The sequence below is a fragment of the Electrophorus electricus genome, chromosome 21 (genome assembly GCF_041902795.1).
Source record: "Electrophorus electricus isolate QZ-2024a chromosome 21, ASM4190279v1, whole genome shotgun sequence".
NCBI classification, from domain to species: domain Eukaryota; kingdom Metazoa; phylum Chordata; class Actinopteri; order Gymnotiformes; family Gymnotidae; genus Electrophorus; species Electrophorus electricus.
In genome coordinates this window covers 2295001-2311572 of record NC_137517.1, presented here as the reverse complement: position 1 = coordinate 2311572, position 16572 = coordinate 2295001, and the positions used below count along the sequence as shown (strand labels likewise).

General features: G+C 48.0%; 1 protein-coding gene across 1 annotated transcript in view; it reads right to left on the bottom strand.

Moving 5' to 3' along the window:
• Nucleotides 1-13167: 13167 nt before the first annotated feature.
• rnf146 (ring finger protein 146) overlaps nt 13168-16572 on the bottom strand; it is a 3854-nt gene continuing 449 nt past the window's right edge. The window contains exons 1-2 of the mRNA XM_035521641.2: nt 16463-16572; nt 13168-15373 (exon numbers count right to left, since the gene is read on the bottom strand). The exon at nt 16463-16572 is cut by the window's right edge and continues 449 nt beyond it. Of these exons, the coding sequence (XP_035377534.1) occupies nt 14227-15373; nt 16463-16518 (1203 nt within the window). The 5' untranslated portion in view covers nt 16519-16572 and the 3' untranslated portion in view covers nt 13168-14226. The remainder of the gene's footprint in view (nt 15374-16462) is intronic.

Below are 16572 nucleotides of genomic sequence, written 5' to 3'. Positions count from 1 at the left end.
TTGATTTGTTTTCTTGTTTCGTCTGAAATATCCTCATGACATTTAAGAACTCGGCCACATCCCCAGTCTCGTAAAGCAGAACTGTGCTGTTTCTCGCCCCCTGCTCTCCCCGCGGTTGGCGATCTCCCCGTCAGATGGCAACTCTGCTCTTTGGACTTAGCTCAGCGCTTTCAGAACCAGCGGGGCGTCTGTTCCAAGCCCACAGGCTCCTGCTGACTAATAACACCCTCTCCTTCCCAGCATGCCTCTCTCTGAGGCTCTCCAACCTGCTCTGCTATGTCACATTCAGGCTCAAAATAGCAAGTGCCATGTTGTTTTGGTGCCAGACGTCTTAGCCCGACAGCAAAGGACAGGATATATATATATATATATAAAAGACACTGGAAAAAGTCCCACGTAGTACATGACATTTCTTGAGAAAGGGACAGAAGTCCTTAATTACACTGGAACTGTAGGAGGTGAATTAGATGATGATGATGATGATATCTGATATTTTCGCTCCAGAGGGTTTTAAGGTGCCGCTTCTCTTTCCTTGTGTTGTGTAGCTTCTCTGCTAGCATATCGACAGCTAACAGATTTCATGAATGTCTGAGACTGTTGACCCCAACGCTTCAGGGGAAATCAGAAATGTTGTAGAGTTGATTACATCTCGGACAGGGATACAGGCTCGGAATTGTGAGGAGGAGTCAGACCATCACGGCTGAGTGTTTAGGACCTGAGCGTTTATTGACTGTAGTCTGCAGTTATCACATCTCGATCAGGTGGATACGACAGCTGAGGTCTTTAGCTGAAATATTTACCTCAGTTCAATTATAACATTTACCTCAGTTCCACCAAGTGTGTCTTTGATGTTTTTTTTTTGTTGTTGTTGTTTTTTTTTTAATCTCTGTTTAATATCTTTCATGTTTTTTGTTATCCGTTTACTATTGGAGGTTCTTTGTCTCAGACCATTCTGGAGCATTTTAATGTTTTTTTCTTTTTTTAATGAGTTTTTATTTGAGTACCAGAGGGAATTCTGAGCCTCAGTAGTGCGAGATTTAGTGGGTGACCTGTGGGAAATCTCCAGTGTGGAAAATGTACGTGCATCTCTTTGCTTTTCAGAGGATATCGATTCTGTTACGACTGTGTTGGAGGCTTGCGCGCCTTGAATGCGGAACTCATGGTGAATAAGAGAAGTGCTTCAGATGAGAGAAGTGATACTGTACGTAGGAAGACCGGTCTGCAGGATCATAGTGGGTTCTGGCAGGCATAGAAAGGGCTTCTGATATGAGAATGTTATGCTAAGACCGAGCAGGCTGGGGCCTCTGTGTATACACCAGGTGTGTGTGTGTGTGTGTGTGTGTGAGAGAGTGAAATGGCCTCTTTTGGGTGCCCTGTAGTTCCTCCATGGTTTGAGAAGTATGGGGACCTACATTCGTTCATGAGGAGGGAGAGTCCGGTTCTTCTGAAACCTCACGAGCGTTTGCGCTGATGTGGGCACTACCTGGAAAAAGCTGGTTTATTTCACCAGTTTGATGGATTAGTAAATCAGGCAGTGAATCACAGCTGTGTTTACGAACCTGTCTCCTGGTGAGCGGCCTTGACTAACAGGACTTGAGCGCTTTCTGGACATCACGGATGAGGGGTTTGTAGATATCCAGTGTTTGTACTGGGAGTGCCACGTAGTGAACACTTTTGTGTGTTCCTGTTCTAATGTGATGGCAATGGGTTTAGCTGTACTGGGGTGGGCTGACCTGCACTGGGCATGACACTGAATCTGTTGTTCTAGAAGGGTCCGGGGTTTTGGAGCTGCTGGGATTTGCTGGTAAATTACTGCTAATTGCAATTCAGAGTGGGCTTATTATGTAAAACTTGACCCCAGAGAGAGGGCTCCAACAGCTACTAAAGAAGGACACACGAAACATGCAAATATTATTTAATTATATACTAATGAATTCTAATTTATATGTATAAACAAATGAGTTTTATTATTACATAAATTAGCCCTTCAAAGGCTCATGGTGATGTGTAAAAGGTTTGTATTACTATTGAGCACCAATCTGAATATTTCCTCCATTCTTTTGTCAGAGTCTGCATCTGAAAAGTTCAGGGTAATCCAGGGTAATCTGTATCTGTTTTTATATAGGTTCAGGGTAATCTGAACTGTAGGCAGAGCACAACACAAACAATCCCTGGATGAGTGAAGAGGGGTTTCTGTATGAGTTTCTCTGTCTCTCAAGTATCTTAGTGGAGGACGTCTTTGCTCCTTGTCCCCGAGGTTAGGTGATCAAAACCAGTCTCAAGACGATACCAAGTGGGGGGTGGGGGGTGTTGTGTCTCTAAATAAAAACAGTGTGGAGTGAAGATTTGTATCTCTAAATGTGTGTTGTGGCTCTAAATGTCAGTGTGTTTAAATGTGTGTGTGCTGTGTCTTTTAAGTGAGTGTGTTGTGGGATTTTATTGTGTGTGTTGTGGGCGTAGGAGTGAGTGTGGCTCCTGTCCTCTGTCTGATCGGCCATGTGCACCGTGTACTAGGCGAGGACACAATAAATTCCTTCTTTGTCTGGGAAGAAAACATGACTGGCTTGTTATGGAACCACACTACACTCGCCCAGCTACAGGGATGAGCACACCGCCATGGCACAGCTGGCTGATTGGAAGTCAGATCTTTTAAATTCCAACTAGCTGCATTATGCCCTCTGACCTTTACACTGAATGTGGGGGCTGTATCTCTGACCCTTCTGAGCTGAGCTCTTGGGGACCCCCTGACCTGGAACTCCCACTACCTGGTGAAGGGGTGGTGCATGTAGAGAACACACTGTGAGAGGGGGCGTTAATATTTTTTGTTTTACGCCTCTGGTAACAGATCCTCTAGGTTATTGCTGAGAAACTTCACATCAGAACAGTCAGGTTTCTTCTCACCTGAAATAAGACCCAACAGAACAGAGGCTCTCCTGTCCTGAACACTTCCCCAGAAGAGTTCTATAAACACCAGACCATAAAGCCACTGCTCAGGGTAATTACATTTACAGCATGTAGCTCATGCTTTTATTTGATGGGACTTACAATTCCAAGTCATAAAAGTTTGATTTCTGACTGACCACAGCTTCCAGAATTAAGGGTCTTGCTCAGGGACCCAACATGGGCAAGTTGGCAGTGGTGGGTCTTGAACTAACAATCTTCTGATTCCTACACCAGTACCATAACCACTGAACTACCTTCACCGGAGTGGAAGATAGCACTAATAATTGTTTTTCCAGAGTGTTTTAATGCACTGCTGTGATTTTTAAAAGCAGGATTTCCCCCCCAAAAAAGCATTCACAGTGTGAGACTCTGTGGCTCAGTGGTGTGGGCTTTGCCTCTTATACAGGAGGTTCTTGGGTCAGATCCCAGGCAGGTCTCCTGATGTGTAGGGCATGTGAGAGGCTGGAGTGTGTGTGAAACCCCAGGGGGAAGATTGATGATGATTGTCCCCCCCTGGGGCTTCTGGGGGAGTGAAGAGCAGGGGTTATGGGTCAGTGGGAGAGGGTGAGCAGGTATTTTTGAAACAAGAAACTAATCAGTGTCTGTAGCTTCAAGTTACATCAGCTAGTTTTTTTGTACTTACTAAAGCCAATAAAGTTTTTGCCTCACCTGCCTGGGACTTGAGCTAAATATCACTGAGCCACAATGCTGTGGGTTGCAAACCCACCAGTGTGAAGACTGTTAAATGGGAGCTCTGGCTGCTCTTTGGTCCAGTGGTCAGAGCTCATGTTTATCTCCTGTCAGACCTGGGTTTGAGTCCTGGTGACTGCTTTTAGCCTTCGTTATAACCAGCCTGCTTTTTTCACCTTTATTGCCCCTAAAACCAGTCAGATTCTGAATACCTCCTGAGATCTCTCTCCTCAAGAGTGGAGGTGTAGGACAGCTCCCGTATGCTTTGGATAATGAAATGGGTTTTCTCTTTAACTGTTTTTCTCTCACATGCAATTCTTTATTGAGACGCTCACATGATCAGGACATGCACCGCGTCTCACACTGTACATACTAAAATTCAACAGTCCCAAAAATACAAAAGCCAATCGTCCGAGACTGTGAGGTATTTATACTACATTTCTAAACTCCACTTGTAACTGGGCCTACCCTCCAGGACGGGGCTGAGACCGTGCCACTTTTGCAGGAAAGTCATAAGGAACCATAACGAACACACGAAAGACCTACTGGTCAATAAGAAGATGTTTGAAATGTGGAGCATGTAAATTGGAGCTGCTGTGATGTCAACAGTAGCTGCCTGAGCAGCTGTCCACGGGGTGGTTACCTCCTGCAGGAGGCGCTGTTTGATGAAAGAGAAGGAAGACGAGGGGTTTTCATGTCCAGCAGATAGACCAACAGCAACACACACACACAGTCTTCCTTTCAACCTTTGGGAGTCCATGACCTGCAGTAACAGCCTGACTGCATCGTACTCTGGTGAGATGAGGTCATGCACTGCTGAAGTGAAGTGGTACTCTGGTGAGGTGAGGTGAGGTCATTGTGCACGCTCTCCTCTTCAGCGGTGAAAGCGAGCTGAAACTCTCTGTCCTGCCAACTCTGAACTCCCCTCTGCTCTCACCAGCTACTGTGACCTTGGCCATGTCATCAGCCCTGCATTTAACACAAAGCTAATCCACTCTGAATGTAACCGTGCACTGGCATGCATTCTCTCTCTCTCTCTCTCTCTCTCTCTCTCCCTCCCTCCCCCCCACCCCCCAATGATCATAAAAACCAAAGATAGTGACACTAGCAGAAATGATACGGCACAGATATCTGGGCGGTCTGTGATGTCATATGTAGGTCTTCGTCTCTGAAAGGTCATTGGCTGCAGTCTGACCCTGAGGAGGGTAAAACAACACTTTAATACTGATATCAGACACCAGACACTCTATCATACGATATAAAGCATTATATCAATTCTAATTAGACATGCCCAGTAGAAACTGGCCCACAAACCTCTGTGTTTATACATATCCCAGCACCTGACACCACTGACAAGAACCTAACGTGCTCCAGCACTTTCTGACAGGATGTTAAACAGACTGAGGTAGTGTCACATCTAGGGCCTTGCCCAGGCACTGCCCCCACCCATCCCCACCCGCCCCCGGCTTCACCTGTTAGGACAGCTGAACGTATGATCAAATTGACTGGTCTGCTTAGCAAAGGCACTCGTCTTGCTGGTGAGTTTCCGAGTCATATTTCTGTAAGTTCAATACTGTTGTGTACCTATATGCCCTATGTGTGTGTGTGTGGCCACACACCTTTGTCTTGTTTACTCTTGTAACCTGCAGTTCTGACTCTCCTGCTCTCGTTAACTCATATACTGTGACCTCTCATTGTCTTAAACACCTGGTGCTCATTAGCAGACCCAACAAAACCCAGTAGCACACCTAGGTCAGCCTCTCGTGACACGGACCATGCGCTTCAGTGCCCTCCAGAACCGGACCATTACTTCCAACACTCTTAACGGAGGCGTTCAGTAGTGTGTGTGTGCGGGAACGCCATCCCCAGGTTGTCTGAAGGCAAAAGTAAGGCGCTCCAAACATGCATACACCCCTACATGAGATACAGAGCAGATCTTTCTCCATAAACACATTAACATTTTCATAAATATATCATTTGCATTTCTGAAAGTTTTGCTAACTGCTGAACTGAAGACTCTCTAGCTATCTCCTTCACACATGCACGTCCATGGGAAGCGTAACTGCATCACTGTTCAGGAAGCACAGACAGGTAATCAATAGCAAAACCGTCTCGGTCCCTGCGCAGACAGACCCGCGCCGCGCCTGTCTTTGTCCTGTGAGAGGGGTGTAGGTGCATGTGTGATTAAGTACCCATTACTCTCAGGAAATGACTGGGTTGGGGGCACGGCACTGATTAATACAGGGAGAGAGAGAAAAACAAATCACATAAGGGCTCGCTTAAGTAATCCTCTATCGCTAAAACGCAAAACCAGTTTAATACCTCGTTATTAACACCCCTCAAACAGATAGTGTCTCTACTAACCTACCAGCATCGCTGAGTCACCACTAACATTCAGGTGCATCGCTGAGTCACCACTAACATTCAGGAGCATCGCTGAGTCACTACTAACATTCAGGAGCATCGCTGAGTCACCACTAACATTCAGGAACATCACTGAGTCACTACTAACATTCAGGTACATCGCTGAGTCACTACTAACATTCAGGTACATCGCTGAGTCACCACTAACATTCAGGTGAATCGCTGAGTCACTCCTAACCTTTAGGTGTATCGCTGAGTCACCACTAACATTCAGGAACATCGCTGAGTCACTACTAATGTTCAAGTACATCGTCTGTGTGATGTATGTGATGTAGTGTACTCAGGCGTCTGTGTTCTGTGCTGTCTGTCTGTCTGTGTGATGTATGTGATGTAGTGTACTCAGGCATCTGTGTTCTGTGTTGTCTGTCTGTCTGTGTGATGTATGTGATGTAGTGTACTCAGGTGTCTGTGTTCTGTGCTGTCTGTCTGTCTGTGTGATGTATGTGATGTAGTGTACTCAGGTGTCTGTGTTCTGTGCTGTCTGTCTGTCTGTGTGATGTATGTGATGTAGTGTACTCAGGCGTCTGTGTTCTGTGCTGTCTGTCTGTCTGTGTGATGTATGTGATGTAGTGTACTCAGGTGTCTGTGTTCTGTGCTGTCTGTCTGTCTGTGTGATGTATGTGATGTAGTGTACTCAGGCGTCTGTGTTCTGTGCTGTCTGTCTGTCTGTGTGATGTATGTGATGTAGTGTACTCAGGCGTCTGTGTTCTGTGCTGTCTGTCTGTCTGTGTGATGTATGTGATGTAGTGTACTCAGGCGTCTGTGTTCTGTGCTGTCTGTCTGTCTGTGTGATGTATGTGATGTAGTGTACTCAGGCGTCTGTTCTGTGCTGTCTGTCTGTCTGTGTGATGTAGTGTACTCAGGCGTCTGTGTTCTGTGCTGTCTGTCTGTCTGTGTGATGTATGTGATGTAGTGTACTCAGGCGTCTGTGTTCTGTGCTGTCTGTCTGTCTGTGTGATGTATGTGATGTAGTGTACTCAGGTGTCTGTGTTCTGTGCTGTCTGTCTGTCTGTGTGATGTATGTGATGTAGTGTACTCAGGCGTCTGTGTTCTGTGCTGTCTGTCTGTCTGTGTGATGTATGTGATGTAGTGTACTCAGGCGTCTGTGTTCTGTGCTGTCTGTCTGTCTGTGTGATGTATGTGATGTAGTGTACTCAGGCGTCTGTGCCACGTTTGCTCACCATCTATTTCCAGCACCAGACGGCGCCGTGCTGTCAGACTCAGACTCGCCACCTCTCGTGCCTCCATTAACCACGGCCACTGATCTGGGATCATTCACTTGCTCGGTTATGTAATCTAGTATGAGATCAGTCCAGACTCTTGGACTGAAAACTGATTTCAGATCAGAACATTTGGATCTGACATATGAACCGCCAATGAGATTAGTTCATTCTTAGTCTCCTTTTTTAAATCAATGTTTTGACATTTTGTTCTCTAAGTGTTTTACAGCGCATATAATGAAAAGGTATTTGTATTGTTATTGAGGGAAAAAAAAGTTTAACAGACTCAAAGTTCTCAGGCCTCCTGAGGTACTCCGAGCGAGTCTGCAGGTATGGTCATCCTTACACACACACACACACACACACACACACACACAGCAGCCTAGTCAGAGAGTAAACACACCCTGGGTTGAGCGGACATGTAGTCTGAATACCTCTGTGCTGTGGTTATCTGGGACTCTGTCCACACAGCTGATGTAGATCAATGACAGTGAAATGAGGTAACGCGGGGCACAGTCTCTAAAGTAAACGTGGGGACAGTCTCTGAGGTAACGCGGGGCACGGTCTCTAAAGTAAACGCAGGGACAGTCTCTGAGGTAACGCGGGGCACGGTCTCTAAAGTAAACGCGGGGACAGTCTCTGAGGTAACGCGGGGCACGGTCTCTAAAGTAAACGCGGGGACAGTCTCTGAGGTAACGCAGGGCACGGTCTCTAAAGTAAACGCGGGGCACAGTCTCTAAAGTAAACACGGGGACAGTCTCTGAGGACAGCCTCCCACTGCTGCTTGCTCTAAAATGACAGGTTTAGACAGGGTCTGAAAGTTGCCATGGTGATTTGTGTCAAAGTTCCAGCATGGCCTAATCCTGGTATACCTGTAATCCCACTTCAGAAGGGCCAGACTGGGCATCCATAATGAAGTCAGCGGAGGTTCTGTTGTTTGTGGTTTGTTAGAAGTGAAAAGAAATGTGTTATTTAAAACAATATTGACAAATCAGTGTGAGTGAGAGCAGATTCCTTAGTTTGAAGGAGTTCATAACACTCACTGAGAAGGAAGAAAAGACATGAAGACAGAGGAAGACTTTCCTAAGACGGAGGAAGATCAGGACAACTTATAACAAATTGAATAAAACCAGAACATACAGCCAATCATGCACAATACCACAGAGCAGCCCACCCAGCTAGAGGCCAGCTATACAAAGTATAACTGGACACTGAGGTAGGTGTGGGTGTGCATGTGTGTGTAAGAAGGCAGCGTGGCTGTGGAGAGCGTGTAAGTGAAGGGGAAGAGTGTCTGGACCTTGAGCTGCTGGCCCCAGGGCGGATTAGCACCTGATCCCTGAGCAAGACCGAGCACGCGTGGTACACACTCACACACACACTCATATACCCACGCACACACACACACACTCAGAGCTCTTGTTGAGCCTGCACTTCCAACACCCACATACGAGCCTGACAGGCTGTGGTTCCTGACCTGCTGGATGAGCTCAGGAGACCATCAACACTACATCGCTAGTCTGAGTTTATGTGCCTTTCAGCTTCTTGGCACGGGAAGCGCATACACTTGGTTTATAGATGCCGTATAAACACACACACACACACACACACACACACTGTCTCTCCTACACACGCGGCCACTACCGTAAGAGCATTCCGTACCGCTAATCCGAAATAGCAGGGCAGCAGGTTTGGTAAGTGAGTCGGGACGCGCGCTGGTCTTTGCGGCTATTCCAGGAGTGAGAGGGTCCATGGATCTCGCCGCCCTACTGAGACACCAGAGAGAAAATGAAAGAGATGCAGGGGTGAGTGGGTTTAGCCGTGTGATCTAACCAGGAACACACTCCTGTCTCTCCAGTGTCTGCATACTGACACCATGTTCCTGTTACACACACACACACACACACACACACACTACATTAATGTAGCCTTTGTTTAAAAATGATTGGTTTCCTAAGCAATTCAATTTTTATTTTAATTTAAAACCATATAATGTATATTAATTATAATATGTAATATATATGTATATTCTATATATAATATATAACCATATATGTCTGTACTGCCATAGGACCACCAGGATGTCAGCATCATCATGAATGAACCACAACATTGTTCCCATCACAAGCTTAAAATGGCTCAGTTTCTCAGCTGAATACTCCATATTTAAAGATACTCTCTCCCTTTGAACACTGTTTTCTTACGTACCGTTTAAACAAGTCTCAACAGCAGTTATTAATCTATTATTAAGCTATTAGTAGTAGTAGTAAACAATTTTTGTTTAAATTAACAAACACTGTTACATTGACATTGTTTACACTAACACCACCATGCAAACACGTGGCCAGGCTGTGAGTGTGATGTACAGTAATAGTGTTTACTCCTTCTATTTTCACCGCAGACGTTACTGAGTGCAGGGTGCGGTTCCATTATCTGATGTCACCCTGATGCGCTCTCTCTCTCACACTACAACATGATCCCATAAGTCTTGTTCTGGGCACGGCTCTGCCTTCCACTCACTTGTGACTTTCAAACTCTAAACTTGTTGCTCTCGTCATTTCAGACACTTTTCTGGTCATAGCAGTCATGTCATTACATGCGCCAGTAAACTAGATTCCCGCACTCCCCACTCCTCACGGCCACCGTGTTCGAGACATGGGCTTGACATTTAGGTAATTCGCCTGTAGGGTCGATTCTTGCTGTCCAGAGTCAGGCAGTGGTCTCTGTCAAGGGCTGGACTGGCCATCTTCCAAAGCGCATCCCATCCCACACTGATTACCGACACGCCGAGCCATCGCTGAAATCAATAACCCCATCTACATTCACACCATCACAGTGTCGGTGAAAACACTAATGACCTAAAAATCACTTCTGGACTACTTTATTAGTTATTTTTCTCCAAGGGAGGTGTTTCTTTAATAGTTGTGAGAAAAACTGCTGCTGAAGAAATATTGTAAATAAAGCCTCAGTAAACAATTAGCATCTGGAGTGGCAGTGCACCGTGACAGGAGAGACATCTCAAATTTACATCAGAAATACCAAACTTTTTCTTCCACAAGGCTTGCTCCTGGTGAAATTGCTATGGCCAGCTCTGTGGAGGGTGCTTAAGACTACGAACCTCGCAAGAAAACGAGAACAGACCATCAAGTGTGTGCTTGCGTATGTGGAGGAAGAAGAGCAGAGCCTCTTCAGGTGAAGTGACTCACCGTGACACCTCGATCCTGAACTGGGGAGCCGCACGAGGGCTGGGAACACTGGGAAGGGTGGGGAAGCAGAGCAGCACAGCTTCAGATGCTCTTGACCACTCTGGACATCGGCCACAGCTGAAGTCATCCCCCAGTCCACGCGCTGGCTGAAACTGCTGAAACTGGGGGGGTTCATTCAGCATTTGAGGCAAAGGACAAGTTGTGAATGTCTGGAATGAAATATTTCTCAAAGTGACCATCAGCAGGCACAAACACATTAAAAAACTCTTATCTTCACAAACATTAGTTTTTGAAAACATGAAGGCACAATCAAAGGATTGTGTGTTTGCAGTAAAATAGCTTTATAAGTGCCACTTCAGCGAGTGACCCAGAAACTGACAGCTTGTCCAAATACAAACACAGCCAGAACAATTATTGCTCAAATAGAAAGGCAGATCAAAAAGATTTCGATTTTGAGACTGTGTAGACACGCATTGTCACCGGGATGAAAGAGGGATGAAGCAGGACCTCTCTGTTTGAGAGAGAGAGGGAGGGATGATGGGATGGCATTTCCCATCCTTGGACTTGTCCCAGTACATGCCTTTACTCATGTCGCCTCCTGCTGGTCATGCTGGGTTAGGGGCACGCACACATCCGGAATTGAGAGGCCTGAACCTCAGACACAATGAATGATTTCAGCTGACGATCGGAAGCACAGAACAAGCCGGCCTGTCACCGTCCACAAAGTTTGACCACAGCGGAGGTCAGGAAAACTCTGTCTAGAGATAACTTCAAAAAGGCTGCTGGCTCTGACAACAAACCTGGTAGAGCGCTCAGCAGATGTGCTAACAGACATCTCCAACAGCTCCCTGAAGCACGGAAGGGATTCCTGTCTTTACAGACCTCAGGCAGTAATTCCCGAGAACTTCGGAAGAGCTTGCCTCAGTGAATGTTGATCTGTAGCACTCACACTCACAGTAATTCATGAATTTCTTTGAGCATCTGGTCACGGAATGCTCAAAGACCTACCACTCTTCACTCATTTCAGTTTTCCTGCCGGCCCAACAGCTGCACACAGAACACTGTCGCGCCTGCCGCCCACACTTCAGTGACGCACCGGGAAAAACAACCTTTATGTGCGAATGCTGATCAGAAACATACAAAGTACTTGAGATTTCTCCCTCCGCAACTGGATCCTAGACTTTCCGACTGGGAGTGTGTCAGGTCAACGTCAGCATCACCCACCAGTACCAGCACAGCAGACCCCAGGGCTGCTCCTCTGTACGTTGTTGTCCATGTTGCTAACTAGTGCTGCAGAAATAAAAATCACATTTACTGATGACACTACGTTAGTGGGCCTCATCAGAAATGATGAGTCAGCATATGGGGTCGGGGCGTGGCGGTGGTTGCGGAACCATTTGACGACTCATGCAAAGATAAAAATCTGCCTCGTCATGTTGACAAAATTACATGGCTCATTTCCTGACTTCGTTAGAACCGGCAGCGAGCATGCTCCTCTGCGCATCAACAGTACCACTGTGGAGAAAGTCAAAAACATTAGACTTTGTTGGTATGCAGATTACAGAAGACCTTACCCTCAACACCATCGGTCCACACAAGAGGACCCAGAGGAGTCTTCCCTTCCTGCTACAGTCAAGAACAACACACACGCCACCTTCTGTCCTCAACACCTTCTCTACAGAGGGGCTGGCGCGTTCTGACCAGCTGGGTCACGATCTGGTATCAGCAGTCTTCTGTCTCCGGCCAAAAAAAAAACCATAGTGGTTTGCGAGAACGGCAGAGATCATTGCGGTGTCTCTACTGCCCCTACAATACATCTATCCTGACAAAGTGTACATCTTTCAGTTTACAGATCTCTCCCGATGACACACAAGCTACTGACACGTACATTATGTTGCCCTGCGTAACTCTCCGTCCTTTTGTACTTCATGTTGTGTGAATTTATTGCAAGGTATTTATTGAATTTCCAGTTTTCTCTGAGCCCATCTCACACTGTTGGCTTCTGTGGGCACAGTGTAGACTTATATACCATGGACCAGGAGGACTTGACCTATGACCCCGTTTGTGCGGTTAGTGCATGAGTGTTACAGCAGGGGTATTTGAGGGTCTAAACGTTGGTCGGTCAAGACACCTCCTCCCTGTGCCAGGGGGAAACAAAGGCTCGTGGGGATTTCAATCAGGTGTGAGTCCTGAACAGACAGAACACATAAAACTTCATAAAAGGTTATCAAGTTCTGCTAAACTTTTTAATCCACAGAAAGGCTTTGATTGTGATTCGATTTGCACCGAATTCAGTAAATCTCCTCCATACAAAGCTGTGCACGTCCCACTGAACCACGTCTAACCCGCTGTTACGAAATCTCCCAAGCCAAAGCTTAGACACCAACCCCACATCATTTGCCTCCTCAGAAACATGAGCTGTAGAGATGCCTTCTTATTCTGATCTCATACAGCTCTGAAACCTTTGACACTTTCTGACCAGTCTAATTGGTTCCAGGGCTAAAGCAAAGTAGTCAGGCATGACTGGACAAAGTTGAAGTTGTTTCTGGATGTACTTTGGACATCACTGTACAGGCCTTCTAAGAGGGCGCATAGATTGGAAGACATCGGGGGCAATGAAACACATTTCTAGAGTCATCAGTCAATGTGAGGCCTTGAACTCCATGGAAAAAACAAATGAATTTCACTTCAGACAAATAGAGAACACTTTATTAATCTGATAAACTTAGTAACAAAAAGAAAACACAATAAAACAAAGTACACCAAAAGAAGTTATATAATTATTATTCATTTTTTGTTGTTGCTTTGTTGACAACAAATATCAACAAATGGACATGAAAAGTTGACTGAAATTAATTGATTAATATTTCAAACTGCAACTGGACAGCAATAACAGAAAACTACAACTACAGGTAAAATTTCAAATAAAATGCCACATCCCAGAGTTCATAGTATTTCAGCCTTCATGAAACTCACACGCTGAGATGAGACAAACAAACCAGGCCCAATAAGGATCTCACACACACTCTCTCTCTCTGTCTGTCTGTCTCTCTCCCCCTCCCTCTCTCTCTCTCTCTCTCTTTCTCTCTCTCACACACACACACACACACACACACACACACAGTTGAAATTGGTGATTCTAAGTCTCACATCATGAAACACTATGAGTAATAAATGTCAACTGACTGAGGACTTTTTACTGAAGCTGTAATGGCAGAATTATGGAACACAGCCCTGCTGGAGAGAGAGAGCGGGAGGGAGGGGGAGAGAGAGAGAGCGAGAGAGAGAGAGAGGGAGAGAGGGGTAGAGGAGAGTGAGAGAGAGAGAGAGGGAGCGAGTGAGTGAGTGCAACAAAGAGAACAGGAAAAAGTGAAGGAAAGAAAAAGAATGAAAGAAAGGAGATGGAGACTGAGCGAGACATGCAGACTCCAGGCTGAGCGAGACATTATTACAGCAGTCATTTTCCCCAGATTGCACGTGACATTTGTGTGGTTCCCCGGACCTGCATTACACAGCAGCCTCACTCAAACTCCTCTGCGTTTCTTAAGACAAAACTGCGCTTTGCCGGTCTTCACCTGTTCCAGGCCGTCTGTGAATCAAACTTCTGAGATTCACTTGCATTTTTTTGTGTTTTGTTGCTTTTTTTCCTTTTTTTTTGCTTTTTCGTGGATTTGTTAGCAGTACCCAGAGCAGAGGCAGCCAGGCGGCCAGTCGGGTCACGGCGGGTGTTTTGCCGTGGCAATGGGTCACACCTCCGTCACTGTGCACTGCCCATCTGGGCTGCGTGAGCGCACACCGCCGTCACGGCCAGACCCACCAGCGCGGGGCAGTCTGTCCAGCTGCTGCAGTCTGTGCCTGCCCTGAGGTCCCTCTGCTCGTGCTCCAACCCCATCCTCGCCGCCACCCGCCTCACCCTCGCTGGAGCCCGACTCCGATTCGTCCCCCGAGGCGCTGGGAGCGGCCTCGTCGTCCTCGTCGTCCTCCTCGTCCTCCTCGTCGTCCTCGTCCTCTTCCTCTTCCTCTGGCCTGGCGGGGCCCAGGCTGAGCTGGGAGAGCACCTGTACAAGGGAGAGCGGCGCCGAGGCAGCCGCCGGGCTGCCCGGGTGTCCTCCCAGCACGGTGGGCGGCCGTACGGGGGGCGGGGCGAACCCGGCCTGGGACCGCCCCCTGCTGACGCCCGTGTCCGCTCCGTCCGCCGAGCTCTCCCTCTCCATCACCCCCGCTACGTCCGTCAAGTCCCCGCCCGAAGCCCCACCCGCGGGGGTCCCGACAGCCGCCGAATCCGCTCCGCCCCCGGGCTCGGGATCCAGCCTCAGTCCGGCCACGCCTTTCTTGGGAATGTCCACCACGTCCCTCTTCATCCTGCGGCGCCGGCCGTGCTCGTTTCTCCGGTACTGCACCATGTTCTCTAGGTCGGCCACGTACAGGAAGCCGGCGATCAGCATCTCCGCGCTCTTCTTACCCTTGTTGTAGGCGTCCTCCAGCTCACGGCTGGTCCGCTCGTCGTACTGCCACCAGCCGTTGCGACCCTCGTAGTACCAGGCGTGGCCCCCTGCGCCCGGCCCCCGTCCGCCCGACGCCGACGCCTTCAGCTCCTCGGGCGACAGGAGGGTGGGCCGCTCCAAGAAGTCCTCAGGCACCTCCTGCCTGCAAAGGGCGCACCGCTTGCTATGCCAGGACGCGCCCTTCACGCACAAGAAGCAGAAGACGTGGCGACAGGGCAGCCGTACAGGGTGCACGCAGCTCTGCAGGCAGATGGCACACTCCAGCACAGGAAGCACCGGGGAAGAAGGGGAGGGGCCACCACTGCTGCCCGTCACAGAGTCCCCGCCCACCTTCTTACCTGAGGCTACCTTGTCCACGTTGTGATCGACTTCGCCACAGCTCGCCATTCTGTACGCACAGAGAGCATTAACAGTGGTTAGTGTTAACACGTAATGATACGGCACGAGCTCCTGATTTATTTAAAACGTACATTTTTTTTCCGCAGGCTCGTGCATGCATGCAAAAAAAAAGAAAAAAAAATGCAGCGTTTCCAGAAACAACTTGTTTTCGTTCCCTCGTTCCGGTGAAGTCATGTGTGAACAGTAGCCGCCTGTGACTATTGTTCATTGTCTTTCACTGACATACACAACGACGCGTAACGTAGCGAGCCCACACAGGGGTAGCAGAGCCTCCGTGACCCCGTTAACGGCGGCGGGAGACCAGGGGTCCGTTCACACGCGACACTGGAGACTAACGGTACCTGAGGCTAGTCAAAGTCCTCAGACATGGCCAGTTACTCCTGTGCATCATGCCAGCTGACCTAACCTACCTAAGATGGAGGACTAGGTGGATTACTGTTACACTAACGCACAGAGAGCTGGGTTAATATGCGGGTTTAGTGTTACAGTATCCAGCTTCGGTAGCCAGATGACTAATCACACGACTAATCCTTTAAAAACACTTCAGACATCACACAGCCGCCTTGTCGACGCGTACGCTAGCTAGACGGCTGCTTGGCCAGGAATTTAGCTAGGGAGGTAGGTTAGGATGTGCGTTGTCAGGAACAACGACGCGGGTAAGTTAAAAGACACAAGATGTGTATACAGATAGATAGATAGATCGATAGAGAGAGAGAGAGAGAGAGAGAGAGAGAGAGAGAGAGAGATACAGGCAGAGAGACGGACTTCACTGTGCGCCCGAGGCCCGAGCTAACCGCTAACGGTAGTTAGCTGGCTAGCGCAGGCCTTTTCTTTGACACCCCCCTGTCAAAACACATACAGCTGAGCTAGCTGGCGCCCCGGGGCAGGAAGGTTGAGGGCGGGAGTGGGGGGCGGGGGCGTAATAACGGAATCCACCACACGGGACCCCCCTGTCTGAACGCCACCACAGCTGAACTCGCCGTTTCAGGGTTTACTGCCCTCAGCCGCCGAAGGCGACCGTTGGGCTAGCGTTAGCCAAGCAGCTATCGCTCTCCTCACACGACGCCCAGCGACTCACCTGTCAGACGCTCCAAGTCGTGCCCTTCGTTCAGGAAAGATGGAGTTTTCGCTCATCTGCCGTTAACGGGGCGCCTTTTCATTTTCCTTTACACGTAAAGCTCGGATGAC